We start from the raw sequence: 23,745 nt of genomic DNA, 5'->3' as shown, positions 1-23,745 counted from the left end.
AATGGCACTGATACTAAAGGTGTAGTCACAGCTTTCCACTCGCTGCACACTGTAGATTTTCACAGCGCGGTTTTTGTGGATGGGTTGTTAGATGTCTACCATCTTTAAAGGAGTACCCCAGTGATTTAACATGTCACTTCCATAAAGGTGGGAGCAGAAACAGACTTTTAATCCCTAGTGAATAAACGAATGAATGAATTTAATTCAAGTGTCATGCCATCTCGTGGCCCATTCCCTATGGAATAATAAGACACCTTTATAAAATATCGGTGTGCAAAAGACTAGTACAAAAGGAAACCACTTCTAGATGTGGGGGTCATGCATCAGTCTTCTTGAGCCCCCATGAAATCACTAAATTACTTGGCAGATCACAAAATTTCCAATACAAAGCACAAATAAAAAGCACACTTGACAAATTAAATGTCACTTGCACAAGCAGAGTAGTGACCCATATCCAAATGAAGAGGCAGCACAGTATACCAGGCCTTATTTGAGCTTTTTTTTGTTTGATTAAGTATAAACTTTTTTCAGTAAAATTATCATATTTAATGTCATAATAAGTATGCAAATTTGGTTCAGATCTTTTTTTTTTTACCTAGTCATATTTAACCTCGTGAACCTTTAGAGATACAATGTCAGGTTTCTCCAAATACCATGGAACAAGCGCCAAAAACATTTTATCCTACATTTACCATAATGTACCTCAATAAAGTCAGTCTTTATACTTGACAAAGCTCCCTCCAAAGCAGCTGAAGAAATTATAGAACCGTTTCACAGCCTGTCTAGTATTTGACATGAATAGTAAATTGACTTTGACGTGTAAAAATTGGTGGAGTGCTCCTTGAAAATGGCCACAAATATAAAGGAGAATGTTAATTTTCAGATTTGTACTCATCAAATAGCTCTGTTACACAGAGACGAAAGTTGTGGCTCTTCACTGGACTGTGCAGCGCCCTGGAGTGTCTGTTCCTCTTGGACCGATGTCATATAAAGATGTACTGTCCCGCTCTCTGGCCCTGCCTTTGAGGAATTTCTGAGCTCTGAGGCATGTTTGCCCGAGCTGAACTCCGTTGACAGAGGTGAACTCTCATGTCTCTAGATGATCGAGAGCTGCCGGGTTGGCATTGCAGGAATGTGAGCCAGCATCTATCTAATGGCTGCCACCAACACTTAAGTCCCTTTCACACATGCACTGCAATCCTGAACTTATCTAGACATTACCCAGAGGAGCTGTATGTGAGAATGCAAATGACTCAATGAGTCGGACCAGACATTAAATGGACTTTATCCTGCCAGCTCCCTTGTACAAAATCCATGTAATTTCCGATTGAGCCCATGTGTGAATAGAGCAGGTCATTGTCCGGAGAATTCACAGCAAGCAAGTGGGTGTGTTAATGAAGTTTCTATTATATGACTGGCGCAAAAACCAAAACTGCTGCCTGTATATTGCTTTCCACTCTCTGTCATCATTACAGATGAATTGGTAGCCTCGTCTGCCATCTTCAATGTGCTGTAAACAAAACACTGCGATTTCTGCAGCGTACTTTTTCCATCATGTCCTACCTCCTGCACGCTCTATCCAAGCGCCACCCCTTGCCTAAACCAAACGGTGTATTTCCGGTAGGTGAGAACACGTCTGGCATGGACAATCTCCTGTTGTGTGCTACATGTGTGTGAAAGGGCAACTCTGGACAATGTCTGGACCTGATTCTCTGGACATTGTCCGGAGTTCATATGAGAAAACGGCTTTAGACAGCACTTCTTGTAAGGCAAAGATTCTTTCAGCTATCTGCAAACCCAATATTCAGTCAGAGGAAGACAGAGAGGTGCAGCTTCAACGGGCTTGTTATGACAAACTGTCACTGACACCGCTAAGACTTTGAAAACTGTCTGCACACCCTCTCTATATGTGTCTGTCAGCATCTCCCTCCGTGCTCCTCTTTACGTGCCATATTCTCCGTGTACAATGTAAATGTGTATACTTACAAACACACACAGATGCTCACACACAACAGCAAACAAACTCCACAGGGATTTGGATTGGTGAAAAAGACACAAGGCTTTTGGTTGCTGAATATTTCATATCTCTATATTGGACTCATTCCACCTGTCAGTATCTTGACCCAGCAGATGTGAGGTGAGATATTGTCTGGCCTATCCATCTCTCTTTGGGGAAATTCACCAATCTCATTTTCACTCTCCCTTCGCTTTCTTCTTTCCTCGAGGAAGATTCTCTCTCTGCAGCTGGATGTAAAACCAAATTTTCACTCTCTGGTCTCCAGTCTCGATCAAAATTCATACTGCCTTCAGCATTTGATAATCATAAAAATATGACATAATTTAAACATGATTTTTAATGAGAAAATTATGGTTATGTATGAAGTAATGAGTAAGGGTAAAGGGTCACCTAAATCAGGGGTTCTCAACCCGAGGTCTGAGGACCAAAACAGGGACTTGGAACATTTGATACCAGGCTGTGAGGAAACAATATGAAAAAGATACGTAATAATTATATAACATTATAGGCTATTTTTGCAGTAGGTGTATGTATGTACTGTATGTACGTGTGTATATCTGTATAGAGATAACCAACATAGGCTTCAGAAGTACATTAAACCCATGTGTGGTCACTGCCTGGGTGTTTTTAAACTTAGTAAGAAACCACAATGATATACGGAGCAAATAAAATAAAGTTTCTGTTTCTGTTTATTTTTGGTTTTAGGTTTGCTCACACTCTCTCTCGCCCCATCTCACTGTATCCTCCTCTGTGAGTACTGATGGGGTGTGGGAGACAATGAAGCTTGGCAATTGTTCCTGGAAAGTTGTACTAGTAACAGTCCTATGACCTAATTGTTCACTTTTGTTTTACATTTTGGACACTTTGTCACCTGTTGTATATATTTGGACACTCCTTCAAGTGTTTTGAGTCCATATGTGGACATTTTTCCAATGTTATAACATTTTCTCGAGAAAGATGTTGCTGTTAAATTATAGAAATGTGTTATTCTTCAGTGCTGTAAGCCCCACAAAAAAAACATTCATCTTCTTTATAATGGCAACAGCAGAAATTTCTGACATCTCCAAACTTGGCCAAATAAAACCCAAACTATCTGCCTGCTGAGGTACCGCTAAAGGTGAACTGTCTTTTAAGGTTAAAAGACCACAAGAAGCTGTGTTGGTTGGTTGTTGTTTCAGGTACCAGCAAAATGTGAAATACAATACAGGAAGGCTAGTTTGAGTTTAAAGGCTTAACAGATGCTGTGCAGTGTTTTGGCATAATAATGGCATAATAATATTATGAGACAGGATTTTACAACTCTGGAAAGTTATCACATCAGCAATTATTTTATCTTTTTTCGGAATGATTGCAAGGTAAATATGTCACACGTTACAAAGTAATCTATCAGGAATGAGCACCTTTGTGTATTTGATTGGCCAATGCAGTGCCTTGCTGGAGGACTTTGCATTGCCTTGCGGCAACTTTATTGCAGACGAAGTCAGAGCTCTCTGTGTTTGCTGCGTCAATGGACTAGCTTCATTAAAAAAAAAAACAGGCCTTTTTTTCATTCAGTCTGAACAGGTATTTAAAATACTAATTTTGGTTAAGCAGCTAAAGTCAGAAAAGGAGCCATAGTTGCAGCTCCTCTGCTGTTCTATAGTGTTTCCTCTCTCCCTCTAGCCTCATCTCTCTCAAGTCGCAGTCAGTGCTACACTGATTTCAGAGCAGCATTGTCGTCAGAGCTCAAAGGGAGATGGATAGACGGCCTTACTTAGAGCCCAGCTAACTGCCTCCCCTTTCTCCTTAGCCAGAGAGAAGCAGTTGCTGGAAGGAGAATCGATTTTCATCTCTCCTCTGGCTGATGGCCGCCGAATAGGTATCAAGGGTGATTCTGCAAGGGGAAAGGAATGGGGGGCTGAGAAGAGTGAGGATGGGGAGGGGATGGCGGGTAAATCAGATCAAGGAAGCAGAGAGCAGAGCAAAAAGAATGAGTAAGGGATTGAGAGATCATAGGAAGAAGGCAAACTTTGAGGATGGAAAGGGTGAAACGGTTCAGGGGATCAGAAGTGTGGAGTCATGAGGGTGAATAAGAAAAGAAGCGGAGTGATGGGAAGAGAGGACAGAAAAAGTGAGGTCATAGAGGGAAAGAAAGGCACGGTGGTGGAGTAATCACATAGGAAACTGAGAGACTGCAGTGAAGGTGGATCAAAGCTGTGACAATGGAGGGAGGTGCAGGGGAAAGAGAGAGAAGTGGCTGTTTTCATGGGTGCTGGGCCAGGCTGGTGTGACAAATGGACTGAGAGTGCCACCGGCGTCTACTGTGTCACAGCGCTGTCACTGGCCTCCTCAGTGGGCTCGTGGCCAAGCTGTAACTCTGTCTCGGTGATGTAAACCACCTGCCTCGTATCCTCTTAATCTTCTCTTTTCGTATATCACAGAGCGGCTGCCCTTCTCTTTACTTTACTCTTGTATCTACATCTTTATCTTGCATCACTCAACTTTTCTTCATTTCTCATAAAAGTCAATTAAATGAGCATAACGTACACCATGGCTAAAAGAATGCCTTTCTTCAATGTCCGAGGATTACAGAGCAAGATCACTTTGATCATAGGCATAAAGAAGTGCAGCTAAGGGTTTCGCCTTGTGGTCCTGCATTTATTAGAAAACAAAGATCACCCCCCTTCCCCCCCAACACACGCGCACACGCACACACGCACACACATCAAATATTAGTATGTAGAGACATGCCGTTCCTCTAAACCCGATGTGATCAAAGCAAAGTTTGGAAGCACAACATCTAATTGAGCCGATGTGTTGTGGGAGGGACACTTTGATGAAAGAGATGAGGTCAGAGAAATATCTGGGTTCAATTACGTGTGTGTGTGTGTGTGTGTGTGTGTGTCTGTTTGTCTATGTGTTCTACTTTCGTAGACATTGAGAGGGCCAACTTGTTCGGTAATTTTGTGGTTCCAAACAGAGGGGGGTGAAGTGCGGCAGCTGTTCTGGCATGAAACTGTGCATTTCCACCTGTTTAGATGACATTTTATTGCAAACACAAGCACAAAGAGCAAATTTCAAGGGTTTAGTTAACACAAACATACAAACCTTTCCAAAATCACATTAAAAGACGTTCATGTATTTCATGAGTTTCAATTATTTGACTCCTATCAATGTTATTATCTAGAACTGCTTTTAGGACGTACTGTATAAGCCTGTTGCTGTCATACATCTGACACAACCAGGATCTAACAAAATAGACACACAAACTCCTCAGCTTTTCTAACACATCAGACTGATTACATATGTGCATATGTAATACAAACATATCCCCTTTGTATTGCACAGTAACATTATTGGGAGTATATAAGTTGGTGTGCATCTATCAGTTATCTCTGGAAAGTTTTTCTGTTACCAAATCTCCAAGCACCATATTTCCCCCGAAAGAGAAAGTTTATTCCTCTGAGCTCATAAAAGTAGCAAAGCAATATAAATGCAAAAGCAATGCGTAGCGTGACATCTGCCTGTCACTGATCTCTGCTCAGAGATGGAAAATGGCAGTGGCAGAGTTGCTACAACTCTCGCCATGTTGATTATGACAAATAAACAGGTCACCCAGTGTAACAGTACGACTCTTTTGTGTGTTTTTAACCAGACAACAGATCATATGTGTTAGCAGACAGATTCATATTTGACTTTAGTCTCTTGAGGGGAATGGTTAGTTGAAAATATCAAATAAAACAAGCTTGATCCTTTAAAAAGGGACATCATCTGCCATTGGAACTGTATTTTGAGTGCTGAAAAACATATTGGGGTGGTTTGTACCCTCTGTTTAGGGTCTGCACCTCCTGGAGATGTTTCCTGGCCCATTAGGAAACAGTCAGACCTGATGTGATTGGCCATTAGTGAATCCTGCCCTGACTCCACCTGCTGATACAGTATTCCGCTTACTAATAAAATATTTATTTCTGCTTTAGCCTCTTTCTCAGTTTGTACTGTGCTTTGGCAGGACTGTGCACCCCTGGGCTTTAAAAATGCAGAAATTAGTTGGTCACACCCACTTGTATCCAGAATTCTGCACTTGTGATTCTGCTTGCAGAAAAATGGAGCCATTAATGTCTCTGTGTGAGCATTTGTGTGCCCTCTAAATTAGTAGGCTCTTCACAGTGGACAACTCAGTCAGCGTGACAAACTGCAGCTGGATTTGTGCTGGATTTAGTTTAATGATGTTTGAGCAGAACACACTCCGCTGACAAAAATCACCTAACTAACTCTGAACTGCTGGTGTTTTTTTTTTTTTTGCGACTCTGTGTGTGTGAGCATGTGTGAATGTGTATGTGACAGGTAATATAAACCGTTTCTGTAAACAGCGTAATGAGTCAGATTCGGTTCGGGCGTCGACAGACGGTGTAGGATGTCAGATCCATTTACGGCAGGTTATCACGACGTGTCGATTGGCTGGCTTGAGTTTTTCCAGGTCGTGACCCTTACTGACAGGCAGATCGGTTACAGCATAAACGTAGCCTAAGTGGTCTGTCAAACCTCCAGCTTCTCTCTTTTAATTTGCCATGAGGGTCGACTAACTCTAAAGGAAAAAGATTCTTACATCCAAAATCATTTAGTCGGGACCCCGCAGCCTCAGAAATGCCAAGCGCCTGAATCTTCCAGCAGCAAAAAGCCAAACACGCCCTCATTTTATTTTGCTGTTTGCAGGCCTTTTGGGGGAACAAGTCAAATTGTGTTTGCACAGACAGTTCATCAGCTTAAGTCAACTCTGTTAAACCAGCCATCAAATAGGAGTAAGAGGCGTTGTGCGGGGGTGTCCGTGACGCTCTTGCTGCAGAGAGACTTCCTGCTTCAACACATTCTCTCATTGCTCCAACTCAACACTATTCTCAAATCTCCGTTTCCTCTGTGGCAACGTCTGCTGATAAAAGCAGAGCATGCACGCATCCAAGCCCTCCACCGACACACATTAAACGCTCACACTCACACATACACATTTGCCACCCGTTTTTGCTGTGAACTCACTCAGCCGTAATGACATAGCTAGTGTTGCCACAGTGTAGCTACAGATGGAAGCAATTATGGTGCTGTGAAAATATTTCCTGAAGAAAGGCAGTGTTTTGACTAGTGGAACAGCGGGATGCAATCACTCCGTAATTGAGGTCCACTGAAACATCAATGAGGCGACGGCAGATTGGAGATTCCTTGTTGTGGCGTCATGTTAGAGTGGATGACGATCACCGCAGAGCCAGGAATGACTCTGTCTTTCTCTTTGGTGGTTGTGATGTTCTGAGGAGCTTTGTGCAGGAAAGAAAATTTGTTGCCAAATTTACGGCTGTGGTCTCATCTAATTCCATTCTAATTGCTGCGGTTTGGAGAGGGGCCTGAGTTGAAGCTTAGGAGGGGGGAGCCCATAAAGCCGACACAGTTCTTTGTATTTGCAAGGCAGCTAGTTAAAGCAGAGGGTTTTAAGTCTGCTGATGATAAATGTGTTGCCCTGTAGCTTGAACTCCAACAGAGAGACAGAAACGGACAGGAAACTGTAAAGAAAGAGAGAGGTGGGGGGGGCTTTCGCCACATTAGTTCATTTTTGTTTGATGCAGTCTCCTCTTTCAGACTGTGAGAGGGATCTGTAACCTTGACGCCACAGTTGTCCTTCCTCCTTCCTCCTCTCCTAACTCCCTCTGCTGTCACTCTTGCAAGGCAGACACCAAGGGCAGAGAGAGCGTGAGGGAGACGGAGAATAGACAAGCAGAGATAGAGGAAGTGTGGTGTGTAGCTGTGCATCCCCAGATGCCAGACTGCGCTCTAACTCACACATCTCTCCCACCCCGAGGAGCTTCTGAGAGGCTTGAAGAACAGAGCTGATCCCCTCAGTGAATACTGAGGCTTGGCTGATGAAATATGAGGACTCGTGTGTATGTGGGCATAGCAGAGGAAAAAAGGAAGTGAAATGCTGTATGGTGCGTGTGCAGTTTTCAGTGTAGAGATGAGGAATTTTTTTAGCAAGCTCTAAGGAGATAAGAAGAGCAGCCTCAGCCTTGGCGAGGTGCGAGGACTCCTGAAGGGCTTCAGCTCTTTCATCTGACTTCTTCCCCTGAGTCCTCCCTCTGCTCCTTACATCTCCTTCCACACAGTGGGAGCCTCAGAGGAAGCCATGAAAAACACAGGGCAACTTCTGACCCCTCACCGAGCCACGAATCCTCGCTGATAGATGTGTCTGTGCACATGCGTTCATGATTGCTAACTTTCAAGGACTGGGTGAAGTGAGATTTTAGGTGGTAAGGTTTGTACGCATAAATACAGAATCAACATTTTCTTTTTTTTTTCTTTTTTTTTTTTTTACAGATTTCCTCCCAAAAAGCACACCAAACTCCTAAGCAAAGCAAATCTGTTTGAACTTATACTCACTCAGATTTCATGTCCCCACACATTCAAAAGTTGTTTTTGTTTCATGCTGCAAGATCGCAACCGTTTACAGAATTTGACATTTCAGAAAATGCTTCAGGTTGTAGAAATTTAAGAGAAAAATGGAGAAACGCAATGCAAATGAGCTGCACCAGAGTCCCTCTGAGTAATTAAAAAGAAGATTGACTTTTTAAGTAAACAAATTAAACAGATAAATTCCTGGATTTAACAACATACATTAAAAACAAAAATTAGTATCCATCCCTACAGCATGTAAATCAAATCCAAATCCAAAGGTGGCTTTTGTTACAACTAAGGATGCTTTAAACCCTAAATCCATTGCAACAACCAATTCATTTTTTACAGTTTTTACAATTTTACTTAAGTCATTACATATTACACCATTCCAGGTACATAGTATTTGAATTACAGGTGCAGTTTTTAATGTTTGGTATCAGTGCTGCTGATTTTTTTGTGTTAATCATAAGCCTAAGGCCACAACCTTGACAAACTGCAACTGTAGGGCACATTCAAATTACTGAGGTGCTTGATTGCAAAGATGTCAAATACAACTTGACAAATAAATTCAAAACTGCACAAACAAACTACACTAAACATTTTCTGAAATGTTCAGTGATTGTAGTAGATTAAATTAAGGTTAATATTTTGACCAAAACTACACTAAAATTGACTTCAATCCAGTGACTAAATTGAGAGTACTGTGTGTTTTTTGGAAAAAGCCTGAAAGTGTGTGTCCCAAAAACATCAGCAAAATCAGTGTGCCTATGTGTGTGTGTTTGTGCACGATTGAACAAATATATATGGGACTGCATGTGAGTCAGTGTGTGTGTTGGAAATAGACACTTAAAACATTGCACAAGGCAACCCAGAGCCTTTCCACACACAAACACACACACACACACACAACTACACACTGTGACCATGACAATACACAGCACCAGTTAAAGCCAAGGTCTCATCTTACTATCTGCAGAATTTAACACTAGACACTGGAATTTAAGGAATTTGGCTGAACTTACACACACCCACACACACACACACACACAAACCACATAGTGATGAAAAATAAGGGCCTGTGGCAGGTCTGTGACCAGTGCTGAGTAATAGTTGTCCAGTAGCGTGCGGGCAGGACCTGGAGGTGCTGTGTGATGCCTTAACAGAGAGTCCTGCTGTGTGACATTCAGAGTACTGTAACTACTCTCTGCTCAGACCACTGGGGATTGTTTTTGTGTCTATCATTCAGACAGAAATTGACCATGGTGAGTTCCTCTAACTTCACTGCATCAAACAACACTTTTCCTCCTTTCTGCAACACATCAATAACACTACTGTGCTTTTTTCACACTCACTTTTCACACACGTTTCACTCAGTCACACTCTGTGTCTCAATCTCATTCTCTCTCACTTCATTTATCTATCTCTTCCCTCAACACATTCTCCCCGTTTTCTTTTTCTTTCTCACTTCTCTCACCCTCTATTTTTTCTCTCTGTCTCTCTCTCTCTCTCTCTCTCTCTCTGTCTGTCTGTCAGTCAGACTCTTCCTATCTCTCTCACCCCCGTGGTTTGTTACTGCACCTCGGTATCGATCACCTTAAACTCTCTTCAGTCCAGGTCAGCTGACAGGTGCTGTGAATCTGAGCGATTGTGCAGCTCAGGATGTGGCCTGACCGGCGCGTCCACCTGCGCGGCCTTGGCCCTTGTCACAGCGGAGACGTTTCATTAAGGACGGCCTGTAAATTAAGAGAACAGGCGGGCGGCTGAACGAACGGGGTTAGAGCAGTTTCAATCAGCCACCCAGATGGAGTACAGCCTTGACATGAGGCCTGATGGTTTACTCATTCTGTTAAACCTTCAGAAATTTGTTTCAGGAATGAGTCCAACACTTCAGCAAAGGGGGGTGTTAACATAAAAACAAATTGGCATGTGTTTGCAGCTGGTGGGCGTACAGTATAGTGCCGTACATAGCTGATGTGATATATGGATGTAGCATGTGAGAAAGATTAAGTGGAAATCGCCTGGTTCGTGATTTGGGAATGAGAGATATGAACCCTCTGGGCAGATCGTTAGACTAATGCTATGTGGGCCCGCTCTCCAATTTATTGCCTGTGACATGTTTGTGAATATTTATTATTGCTCTCCACAGTGTGCTTTTGGCTTTGCACCTAAAACGAGGATATCAATTACCTAACGAAAGCACAGCCAACACCGTAACCTGTAAGTCATAGGATATGGGGGTAAGGAATGAGTCCTACTGAAAAACCCATACATGTACATATACACACACGGACTCTCATACAAGAAAGGCTCTGGAAAACAATTTATTTCACCACAGTGTCCACCACAGCTCGGTTGCTTTGTTTGGGTTGGATGCAGCTGAAACTGCTGACAGACTCACCCCTTGTTAAGCTGCCTTTCGCTAAAGGTTGACCAGATTGGGAAAATAAGGACTCCCGATATAATTGACTCCACAAATTCAATGAGAAACATTCCTGACAGCAACACGTGTGCATAGGCTGTAAAAAAAAAACATTTATGGGGAACGGAAAAAAAAGTCCTGTAGCTGATTACATGGCAGCGGGAGGGAGTCTGCCCCCCTCTGATGATTTTAACACGTGGCGCTCTCCAAAGCAACTCTAGACTTACCTTGTTTACCCCAAGCAGAGATTTTTCAATAAGCACGGAAAGTGAGGAAGAAACCATGACGAAGAATAGAGTTAAAAATTAAGATAGCTGCTGGGGGAGAGTGAGAGGTGTAAGAGAGAAATGTATGGGCAGCAAGAGAGTCGTGCAGGTATGTAATTATGCAGTCATCATCGCAAACCTTGACTCTGAGCCAGCCAAAAGCCTGATCTGCCCTCGCTAATAGACCTGAATCTATTAACAGCAGGTTTTCTCGTGGAGATTTTATGGAATTTTAATTGCAAACACATGGCTGGTGTGCATAAATGTTTTAACATATTGATCAGTCAGGCACGTCTGACTGGCCCTCAGGAGCCGAAGTTGGGGGATTTTTTTTTTAAATTATATATATATATATATATATATATATATATATATATATATATATTTTACCAGGGAGTCGTGCAGAACTCTCCAGCAGCTTTTCTCGGCTGTGCTCTGAAAACACTGTCAGGGACGGACTGTAAATGGTTTTACAATCATCCCGAGAGTAAACAAGGTTTACAAGCTAGCAAGGTAAAGTCCAAGTAAGGAGCCTTACAGCGTTCGTTTTAATTCTTTCTCGGTTTCTTTCCATCCTTGAACACACAGCGGTGTTAGCTCCACAGCTCACAACATGAGGTGTGCGGCATGTTTGTGTGTAACAGAGACAGATGAAGAGTTTGGGGGGGAAAATAAGGTGAGATACATACTGTATGTGCTGGAAGAAAAGTAATTTGAGGGGGTAAAAAAGAAAAATAAGAGTAAGTCAGTGGGAAGGAGGAAGATGTGCTCAAAACAAGAGACAAAATAACGGCTGCAGTCTTTCAACAGAGGAAAAGGAGAGGAGGATAATGAGCAAAATCACTGAGCCATGGGTGTAGCAAGTGCACACACTTATTAACACACACACACACACACACACACACACATATTCATACATCTATACACACTTATTCACACTACGGCGCACATGCTTTGCCACGTGCATCCCTGCCATCACTGTGCGCATAAACACATTAACATGCAGAGAAATGGTGGATTCTGGAGATGAAAGCTCAGATCAGTGGCTGTACGCTGACACAGTCGTAACCTATCAAGCTCAGAAGTGTGCGCTCGTGGCATCGACAGGTCCACCGGGATGCTGTGAAATCTCTTTGTTCTGTTTTGATGTGCTGTGTTTCTAATACATGTATTCCAGCTCTCAAACTGCATAAAAGTTCCCTCGCCTGGCTTTTGATTAAGGAACTTATCGAACTGTAGGCAGCTCCAAATAGTTCCCAGATTAATTAGTTTACATTCAAAGTGGCAAACACTTCCAAACAGTAACAACAACAGTGTAGAGCCCAGCGAAACATAATTACCATGAAAAATAATTCCAGTTTATTGTAAACTGGGTCTTGTTTTGATAGTTTTGGTCATCATTTATATCAGTAACAATAAGGTTGTACTTGATATTTTGCCTGAATACACAAATTGTCCATTTGGAGCATAGGCGTAGAGTTGGGTATGGACGATAGGGTCAAGGTGTTGCTGAATTGTCTTTACCAATATTTTTACCGATTTTACCAAAGCTGCACAGCAGGAGCAGAGTTGTGTTTAACGATGAATCTGAAGCTATTTATAGTTATAATGTTTCAAACATCATGGAATTAAAAAGTTCTTCACCCCACAAAACAAACATCAGTCAGTTGATATTATATTTAGATTTCAGGCGTACAATGTCATTACTGTTGTTGTAAATGCTCCACAGTCAGGACATCGGGTTCTTTTTAAAGAAGAACCAAAGCGTCATTAACAGCTAAGCTTAGCTAATAAGATGTTCTGTTATCAATCCAACAGTTTATTAGTTGCAGGAAACTTGGTTTGTAGCCAAAATCAACAAACTGAAAGAAGGATGGAGCTACAGAGTCTCAGGTGAGATTTGATAATGGTTTACAGCAGATAGTTGGATTAAACAGAGCAAATGTATCATGTCAATTTTAAATATTAATTTTAGTCTCAAAGTTGTGGTAATAAAATGTAAATATCTGTTTTAAAAAAGAGAAAAAAACATGATACAACAAGGATACAAGTCATGTTTAAGGCAAGTTATATTAGCAAATACATCAATATGGTTAACGTTTTTCAAGGTTTTTATGTGTTTACTGTATGTGTGGGAGCAGGGAAAAGACTAAAATTAAAACCAAGCCTACGCCCTTCATTTGAAATGTGCTCACTTTCAGTTTTACCTCCAAATTCAGTAGTTTAGGTACTTTGGCTCAGCCGTCGACTTGTCTGATCATCTGAATGCTGATGTTTATTGGCCTGTCAGACTTCATTGTTCCCAGATTCCAGCACTCTACTTTGATGAGCAGAGTATTATTGTATCCAGTAGAAATGATGGCCAAAACTGCAAAACGTAGACCCAAGTTGTAGTTGAGCATAATTATCTTTTGGTTAAAAAAAAAATCATCTTCCTCACTTTCATCTGGTTCTCTCTCTTTATCTCACGCACACATGTTCACAAGGCCATTGTCGAAAGCGCCGCCAAACTGTGAACGTGGACCGAGCAGATACACTCTCCTGCCAGTGCTCTAATCAAGGGAAATGTTTAACAACTGACATGGAGCTAGCAGGGCTTTTCATTAATTTCTTTTACTCACCGGCAGAATGGAAGTAGGGAGGGAGGGAGAAATGAGAGCGGAAGACATGAGGGAAAAATCAATCCCCTTAACATGACCACAGCTGTCACATTCGCCATCTAACAGAAACATCACACTGATATTAAATTTGATCGTGCGGGAGCGACCTTGATTTGAAAGAGTGCAAGTTAGAGTTTCTCTACTTCTCTTTTGAATTTTTAAGCCATTACTCCCATCATGCCGCCACCCCTGGTGATCAAAGGAGTGGTGGGTAAAAGAGAGAGATACGAAGAGAGGATTAACAGCTAACAAGAGGATTGGAGGGAGGGAAGGACGATACCGGGGTATGAAAGAACAGATGACAGTGGGTTAGAGACAAAGGAAAACAAATACCAAAGGAAAATTGAAACTACGTGTGAGCTCCTTTGTACTTTGAATGTGACAGTTAACTTGTGCGTACCTATATATATATATATACACAAATATCCTATCAGTGTTTCTTTAAACAACAGAGCCGTTCCATCTCCTGTATGACTAAATAGGCCTCTTCTCTCCTCTATACTCTCCTCCTCTTTCTCTCTCTTCTTCACCTCTGTAATCCTCACTTACGCCCTCCTCTCATCTTCTCACCTCTTCTGTTTCACCTCTCCTCCTCTTTTGTCTCATGTCCTCGTGTCTCCTCACTTCTCCTTCCATTTCCTTTCTTTTTCCTTAACCTAAATAATCCAAACTTCCTCTCCTGTCCTCTCTTCTCCCCTCCTCTCCATCCTCACCTCTCCTCTCCTCTCCATTGTTACGCTGTAATTGGAGCTGGATGCTCCAAGACAAGCAGCTCAGTGTGCGTCAGGCTGACAGGCAGGCCCGTTGGTTTCTATTAAGCTTTAATAAGTGAGCAGGAATTGGAGGAGGAGAGAAGGAGTTGAAGGAAGGAGATAGTGTGCAAGCTGCTGCCTCTACTGTCACCTCTCCGTAGGATGCAGGGAAACCTGTCTGCTGTCACACAAACACACACCTCCAAAACCTTTATCCATCCGCCCTTTCATTTTCATCATCTTTTTCAGCTTATTGCCACTGGCTTAATATTCCCTCTACGTGTAAGAAAGACACATATATGTGCAGAAAAAAGAAGAAACTGTTGACATAATTAACATATTTGAGTGTCCGTCTCAGAGAAAAATACAGTTGAGCAGAATTTGCCTCATTCATTATCGTGAGAGGGATAGTCTCTCTCCGTTCCACAGCTAAAACGTCTGTACACACACACACACATGTCAAGACTTCTACCCCTGCATGGAGATGACAGCAGTATTATTGCACTGTGCAGAATTTAATCTAAAGTGCCACACAGCAAGCCCGGACCACAGTTGAGTTAATGTTGTAGAGAAATATCTACAACCTCTACAGCTGACTATAGCAAGAACAATTCCAGATGTGATGTGTGAGAGAGGAGATTTGCGTTTTTTTTCCCCGTTGCCGCGTTGCTCTGAATATTCTGTGGTTGCAGCACTTCATTTTTGTTTACAAAGTTATCAAGGCTGCGGTTTACTGAAAAAAAAAAAAAAAAATCCAGCCCTGAATCAATTCATTACTCGACTTTTCAGACTCCTCCACAATGCGTGCGTGTGTGGACAAGAGAACATGGCTGTAACCTCCAAATGCCTTTCTTTGTGTCTCATTTGCAGCTCCGCCAGAAACCATCCCATTTATTGAGGAGAGGAGCGATAATGTAATTGAAAGTGGCAGTCACTCCAAACTGAATATTGGTCTGAAACGTGAAAATAAATACAGCAAGAATCAGAGCTAAGTTTAGGCTGCTGTAAAAAGATGCCAACAATGTATTTAGATCTGCCCAAGGAGAAAAGAGCAAATGCCAAAATCAGTATAAACATAGAAGAACATGGGTGCTTAAATGAATACACAAAGACAGTGGTTAGCGTGTGCCCGTGATAACATGAAGGAATGAAAATGAGGAAAGACGTGTCGTGAGATCCGAATTATGAGCTGACATCTGTGTTCAGAGCAATTTCTAGATATTGAGCAATCAAGTTTTTACATCCCGTTGGGCAAAACTAACCTCCTAAATAAACCTTAATACTCGGTTAAATAAACACTTTCAAATGCATAATTCAAGCCACATGGCTTTTTCAGGGGAGTATCAAACCAAAACTTTTCCCATCTTGATTAAAATATCAGATGGGAATTCATTCTTCTAAGATTAATATTCAGAAGCAGTGATGGGTTAATGGAGGAGAAAGATAAAATAAGTAAAAAGGAAATGAGGGAAGAGGAGGTCGTGGCATCAAGCAAACAGAGAAATGAAAAACAAATACGAATCATATTTCGCTTTAAAACCGAACATAATCCCTCTGATAAAATGTGGTTACTCAGGAGGATTTGCCTGATGGTGAGCTGACCTGTCCGTGTCACATAATTAACAGGCTGTAACTAAGGCCTGTGTCCACGTGTATCACTGAGCTTATTGGATTGGTGATAAAGGACTAATTAGTCCTGAAAAGGACATTGATTGACCAACAAGATCAGTTGATTAACGCAGGGTTTCAGTCAATGGAAACAGCTAACTTGTTGAGTGTATGGACTGTCATTGATAGTGTTGAGAACCCATTGACCAAGCTATAAAGTTAAATTGTATTTGGGCCATAGATGAATAGTTCATTTATAATTCTGGACAATTGTTGCCTTGATTCTGTAGAGTGTGTGGCTCACTGTACTGAGGCTATACTGTACAACCTAGCAATGAACTAACTGTCTGAATAAAGAAAAGAAAGATCTTCCTCAACTCTTTTTTATTAACAATGCATCATTTTTCGGGCTGTACTTAACTTTTAGGTAAGAGTTTTGCTTCTATGATTTGACAAAAAGAGACAGCTTTTCTTTAGGGATGGCAGTGACAGTCCATCACTTTGGTCCAGATGGAAATATCTCAGTCTCATTAATAGATTGTTATGAAATTTTGTACAGACATTCATGGTCCCCAGAGGAGGAACCCTACTGACTTTGGTGATCCCCTGGCTTCAGCACCACTATGAGGTTGACATTTGTGGTTTTGAGTGAAGTGTCTCTACAATAATTAGATGGATTTTTATGAAATTTGGCAAATACATTCATATTCCCCCACAGGATGAATTATAATGACTTTGGTGTTCCCTTTTTATCTGCTGCCATCATTAGGTCACAATGTAATTCATCAATTACTTTTGCCCATGACCAAATACCTATAAAACTAATAATATTCCCTTCAGGTTCAACTGTACTCAGTGATTAGCATGCTTTACCTGCTAAACATCAGCATGTTAGTATTGTCACTGAGAACATGCTAGCATGCTGAGGTTAAGTACAGCCTCACAGAGCCACCAGTACGACTTTAGACTGTAGACTTTTTTTTCATTGTTGTATTTGTATTTGTTTATATTCTTGTACTGTGTGTACTACTTTCTACAGTGCACAAGTTCAACTCCCAGCATCTCCTCACATAAGGAAAGAGCTGTTAAAAACAAAGCCTGTCATTTTTCTTTCATATCCCTGCCATTGTATTTTAAAAGAAGTGTTGTTGTAGAGCTTTTCAAAGGTGACTTTTGTGTATGCGCGTGTGGGCTTGACTCACACAAACCATTATCGAGCCCTATCCCGTTGGTGCAATCAGATATGCTCAAACCTCAGTAAAATCACATGAAACTTGACAGATGGATCGCCCTGTTGGTAACAGTAGACAATGTCTTTACTGTCTTTTTGGGTGAACTGCCCCTTTAATATGTACAAAAGCACCTCTGGCGCTGCACAGCAGTTCAGTAGTCTCTCACAGACTTAAGCTGCCATTCCCCAAGCTTAATGTCAATGTGTTGAGTAACACTTTATTTTACAAAGCCACAGGCCACATTAATTAACCACCGGGCTGTCTCATACTGGAGCATTTGCACCACAACCAGCAGCACCATTTGTCCCCATTAAAAATGAATTTGTCAGACAATAAAAGTATGTTTGTTTATGTTCACTGTATGTTCATTCCTTCTCCATTATTTGCCCTGCTCCTTCCCTGTGTTGTGGGTAAGTGAGTAAGTGGCTCCCAATGTCTATTAATGACTTCCATTTGTTTTCTGTGAGAAAGGATTTATTTCGCTGTCCTTATGGAGACAGTCCTCCCTCTGCCGCTATCGCTGTTGTAATTTAACAACTATTACTATGTTTGTCTAAGGCCCCAAATGTTCCAGTTTGCTTTAGGCAACCTCTTTCTCTCTCTCTCTCTCTCTCTCTCTCTCTCTCTCTCTCTCTCTCTCTGTCCCTCTCTCTCTCTCTCGCTCTCCCTCTCTCTCTCCGTAACAACCTCCACTTTCCTTCCTCTGCTTTTCTCCAATCTGCTTCCCTTGGCACAATTTCATTGTATTCGTTGGTGTTGGTCCCAGGAGTTCACACAGAAAAAAACAACTTTTCTTCCGGCATTTTCCTAATTGATCCATGGCAGCCTGTTCTGTGGTCTTGCTTTATTCATATCTTCAATAATTCATAAACCGCTCTCTCAGAGGGAGCGCATCTCATGTTCTCACAAAAAATACTAAAATTCATGGTCTTGTCTGCAGATATGGTACCCTTTATCTATAAACACGGTGCTTTATGTTCATCCTTGCAAAGATTTGGACATACAGATGTAAAAAGGAAAAATATGAGCATATTGATTTGAGCAAAAAGGAGTACAAGTAGTTTTTTTTAATATATTCTCAGTAAGGAAAAAAAGTTCAGTCTTATATACTTTATTTCTACATGAACCAACGTTTAATAGGATAATATAGGTGTTAAATATAAGATTAATTGATAGTCATGTGTCATTTTAAATCAAAATACATGAATGAGAAGTATAACTGATTTTCATGTGATATGTCTGTATGAAAACTTAAAATTAGTACTCAACATTAATGCCAGACTTGGCATCTCTCCCCATAAAGCTAATGTTGTGAAACATGTTAGGGTTGAGAGCTATTCTCAATCAGGAAGACAGTTATTACAGCTATTAAAATCACCATCCACTTTACGTAATGAAGGCAATTAGCCAGAGCTACCTTGCCTGGAAAGCATGTGACCATTCCCACCCACAGAGGGGAAAGAGAAAATAGGCCATTTTGTCTCGCCATTTGTTAACTCCCACATGTTTAATACAGGAAATACTGATGCTTTTTAGATGGTTCTGCCTGTTGGCCTTTTTTTTGTGTGTGATTATATCTCTTTTTTCCTGTGTCTTACTAGGAATGCTTCTCCAAGAGAGTTTCATTGAGGAGCCTGATGGACTGGTGTCTGTAAACCTGCTGGTGGTGTCTGCTGTTTCAGCCTTCGCAACAGGAGCCATCCTCTCTGGCCTGACCGTCTGCTGGATCATGAGTCACCGCCACCGTCATTCCCGTAGCACTGGAGCCAACGGTGCCCGCCGGAAAAGTGACAAAGAGCAGAGCATGCTGGGACAGGGCCGCAGCGGGTCAGTAATGAGCGTAACAAGAACCAGCGGTGGTGAGAGGCGCCGTTCGCAAGCAGACAACCCCTTTGTCACACCCAACGGCTGGCCGAAAGGAGAGATGGACCCAGGATTGCTGCCTACCCCAGAGCAGACCCCACTGCAGCAGAAACGGGCCATGCGTCTCCCAGACACCGACTGGGACCAGAGCCAGACCTTCCTCACTGCTGTGGGGACTCCCTGCCCCAACAACTCTGTCATTTACCTGAGCTCCAAGTTCCTGCACGGAGGTGGAGGGGGAGGAGGGATGGTCCGGATAGAGGACCCAGGAGAAGTTGTGCTGCCCCCGCACACGGAGCGCCAGCGCTACCTGATCTTAGCCACCCAGAGAGGGGAGCACGGTGGCAGCCGTCCCACCGGCACCCTGAGGAACTCAGCGGGAGAATACATCTACCCCGCCACACCACAGGACTCCCCCGACCGACGGAGGGTGGTCTCCGCTCCCACTCCCCACATGGACTATGGGGAGCCTCGCTGGAGTCACGAGGCGCTCAACTACAACAGCAACAATGGAGCGCCCTATCACTCCCAGCGCCAGGGCCTCATCAGGCCAGACATGCACGGGCCCCGAGGGCTGGGAGAACTGGCTGACTTCAGCCATCTTCTAGTGAAGAACATGGGAGAGCGCACCCCCAGTGGCCAGTGAGGTGAAGTACGTGAGCCCTGACTGCAAGCTCTCTCTGAAAACCCATTTCCTCCAACAGTAAACTGGAATAAATTAGCCCCTCAGACTCCGTGTCCCGGTCCAACCTTACCCTGTCTGTCCTCTCTCACTGTCATTCAATGTTCTGACGTCATTCAGCTGACTGAAGAGAGAGACAGAGAGAAAAGAAACAGAGAGAGTTAAAAAAGAGGAGAACACTCTCTCCACGACTCCGTTCCTCGCCTCTTAATCTGAGGTGCACCCCTCTGCTCTGATAGTGGTATGACCCACAGAGCATGACTTTGACACCATAGGACAAACAGTAAGGTATAGAGAGGGGTGCAAAAGGAAAGGGAATCTTCTCTAAAGGACAGAGTGGAGATTTAAAAAAAAAAAATGACAATTTCGCTCACAGCACCAAATGTGAAAGGTCTCCCTCCACCATTTTGTTCACTGTTTTGACACCATGGATCTTCTTTGAGTGTGAAATTTTGTTTCTGCTTTTGTGTTTTTTTGTGCCACTGGCATCCAGCAGACAACAATGTGCTTTACTTTGGATTTCAGATGAGACAATATCAGACTAAAACTGTTGTAGCCATGCCAGAGGGCAGCGACTCTCACTGAATCATGCAGTGTGTGTATGCGTTAGTATGTATGTGTGTATGCGTGTGTGTGAGTGGCCACAACAACCCCAACAAGTGTCCTGTCTTAACTGTGAAGTATAACTATATAATGAAGGTTCTCTAAGGAGGAAGTTGATGTTAACATTATTTTCCCTTTTTATAAACAATCACAGAGAGACAAACACAGTTTATCATGGGTTTCTTTGAAGCTCCAATCAGACGTTTGGATGGTTTATCAGAGGATAGTGAAGGGTGGAGACTCCCAGTGTGATTTTTTTGTGTGATTTCCAGTACCTCAGACGCAATGCTGGACAGAGCCAAGATGAAATGAAAGAGAGCAATAATAAGGAAGAAACGAGTAAGGGTGAAAATAAAGCCAATTTAATTTGATATTTTATACATCACTGTTTTCTCAGCAAAGTAAACTGAAGCTGAGAGATGTCAGAAAGAGCAAGGTGCTGGGAAAAGGAACAATATCTCCCCTCCATTCTTCCCTCCCTCGCTGCCTCTCAGTATGCCCGGGTCTGTCTGACCTGACCTGAAGCCTCCCCGGGCTCCGCAGTCCATTTGAAGGAGGGAATGTGAGCTGTGGCTGTCTGGCTGTCTGACTGGGCTGTGAGGCCCGGCCGCTTGGGAGCTCCATTCAGCCTCTTCTGCCCGACACTGAGCCTCTTTGTGCCCCAGAAGCAGGGGGAGACTGCGGCAACAAATAGCCGTTAAGAGTCAGGGACCTAGCCCAGCACCACAGCCTAGCAGAATATCAATGAGGAGGATAGCAACTCCATCCGTCATGTGAGATACAACCCAACAGGCACGGGCATCTTATGCTTCACCCACACTGGTGATTCACCGGTTTGCCAGGACAGGGAGGAGCTGAGGGCTGAGGGTGAGGCCAGGGTTGGGACACTGCTAACTGTCACAATGGTAATCCCTTGTGGGTTTATCCCTTTCTGTCTGTCTTTCAGTGTGTTTCCCAACAAAAGCGGGATAAAGAAAACAGATGGGCATGGGTATACTTGGGTGTGGAGTTACTCTTTCACTCCGTTGTCTGATCTTTTGATGTTTTCTGTTTTTTTGTCTGCTCTCATCCGTTCTTGATTCAAATGTAGATCCAGAGATAGCTTTAGTTCATCTGGGTCATGGTGGTGTTTTGTGTGTGTGTGTGTGTGTGTGTCAGTCTGTCAGCTTGTGTGTGTGTTAAGTCTCTTTGGGTTTGTACCGATGATTGTGTTACTCATATTGAGTGCAAAAAACAGCTTTTATCATTGTTACTCTTCTTCTCACCCTTCTTTTGTTTTCTAACCACGTTTCATTCGCTATTGAGCCATTAATGCTGTGTAGCAACCCTTTGCTTGACATTCACAAATCCATGCTTACAGTGTTACTGCCCTGTGTGGAGGCAGTGCACGCTATACAATAGATTTAAACCATTATGCTGTATACAAAGTGCTGCTAAAAGTGGAGAAGCTAGGCACTGCTTAGCTGAGGGGAATCTAGGGTCAGGTGGTAAATACTAACAATACACACACAATACATCTCAATGTATAAAAATAGCTGTACATGGCTGTTGTTTGAAACTTTTCAATACTGGTGCCGATACTTTTCCCTGTAAAACCCTTTTTTCCGTATAAAGGAATAGGTCACCATTTTGGGATTTACATTTATTCTCTGTCTTGATGAGTTTGAGAGTTACATGAGTAGATCGATACCACTCTTATGCTTGTAGAGTAAATATGAAGCTACAGCCAGCAGGTAGTTAGCATAGTTTAGCATAAAGATTGAAAACAGCAACAAAAAAAAAAACAGCAACAAAATCAACCTACCAACACCTCTAAAGCTCACTAATAAACACATTATGTTTCGATAACCAAACTGTAAACACATCAAGTTGCAGTTTAACGGGGGTTCATGTGTGGGACTGTTTTTTTTGCCGGACAGCAGAGCTGCCCAGTCTCACACTTTGACCGTGAGACTCATGCAATTGACACAGATCTCATGACCTCACACCACACATACCTTTTCTCACGCTAACTTTTCATCTTCGCTTCCTCCAAAGTTAAATTTGTGATTTTTAAGCGAAGGAACAGCTTTTTTTTTTTCTTCTTTCAAGTTCAGACAGGCTGAGGAGCAGAGTGTAACAAGGTTAAGTCAACACTTTTCACAGATTGTCCATGAACGCACCGATCGTCATCTGTTTGAACCCAAAGCATGCAACAACAAATCATTGCAATGCACGTTCTGGTGGAGCTGATAATGTGTTCAATTCAGTGTGTCTTTAGTGTTTTTGTGTTCAGTTCAGCTTCTGACTGAACTTAGAACTCACCAGAAACTCTGGCCCCAGGACACGCATACATTTTTCATTCAAGTTCATGTCTAAAATTCAGTTTGCGTTCTGTCTGAACACCCACTTATTCTCTGCAAGGACTGCATTTCCCAAAATGTCAAACTATTCCTATAACATTTCTCCTAAGCACAAGCAGCTTACAAAAACTCACTGCGTGAATAAAATATTGTAAAATTGCCAAAGTTTTTATTCAAATCAAGAACTATATGAGAAATAAAAGTAAACAGGTCTATGAATCTGACCGGACAATCAGCTGTTTTCGATACTCAGTGTTACAGACACATTTCAGTCGGTACCAGAAAGTATTGAGGTTCAATACGCAGTCCTAAATGATATACAGCCAGAGCTAGAGGTGCTGTCTGAAACAAGCCAATGAACGAGATTTATGAAAGCAAGGACAGAGGAGGAGGTCAGGCGGGCGAACATGATGTTACTGCATTACCGACTCTCCACATTAGTAGGCTACAGTGTATTCTTTACACATTCCACCCTGAAACAGGTCATTAGTATTGAGGATACGGAGCCCTGCACCAGCCAGGCCCCTCATCTCTGCCTCTCTTTATCTCTCCCTGTCTTCATCTCTGCCATGGCCTGAGTGCTGGGTGTCTGTGTGCGTGTGTGTGTGTGTGTGTGTGTGTGTGTGTGTGTGTGTGTGTGTGTGTGTGTGTGAATGAGGCCTCTCTGTCTCGGCGGGCGTACCCAGCCAGCCGTGTCCTCGCTCTGCATCTCCTCTGGTGTTTCACTAAACATGCTTGATTAGGCAAAGTACATTCCCGACCCTCTAATGGCCTGATGAGCCCCTGAGAAGATTACTACAGACACATCAGCCCTGAGAGGGAGGTGCACGTTCAACCAGCTCTTTACCCCTCCGCTAACCACCAGCCGCACACACACACACACACACACA

The 23,745-nt window shown here is 42.6% G+C and overlaps 1 protein-coding gene across 1 annotated transcript in view; it reads left to right on the top strand.

The window, feature by feature from the left end:
* Positions 1 to 22,268, top strand: part of sema6bb (sema domain, transmembrane domain (TM), and cytoplasmic domain, (semaphorin) 6Bb) — a 126,638-nt gene extending 104,370 nt beyond the window's left edge. The window contains exon 17 of the mRNA XM_044362155.1: positions 18,967 to 22,268. Within this exon, the coding sequence (XP_044218090.1) occupies positions 18,967 to 19,874 (908 nt within the window). The 3' untranslated portion in view covers positions 19,875 to 22,268. The remainder of the gene's footprint in view (positions 1 to 18,966) is intronic.
* Positions 22,269 to 23,745: the final 1,477 nt, after the last annotated feature.

This window comes from Thunnus albacares, chromosome 9 (genome assembly GCF_914725855.1).
Source record: "Thunnus albacares chromosome 9, fThuAlb1.1, whole genome shotgun sequence".
Classification (NCBI taxonomy): Eukaryota; Metazoa; Chordata; class Actinopteri; order Scombriformes; family Scombridae; genus Thunnus; species Thunnus albacares.
This window is presented reverse-complemented; position numbering and strand designations above follow the sequence as displayed.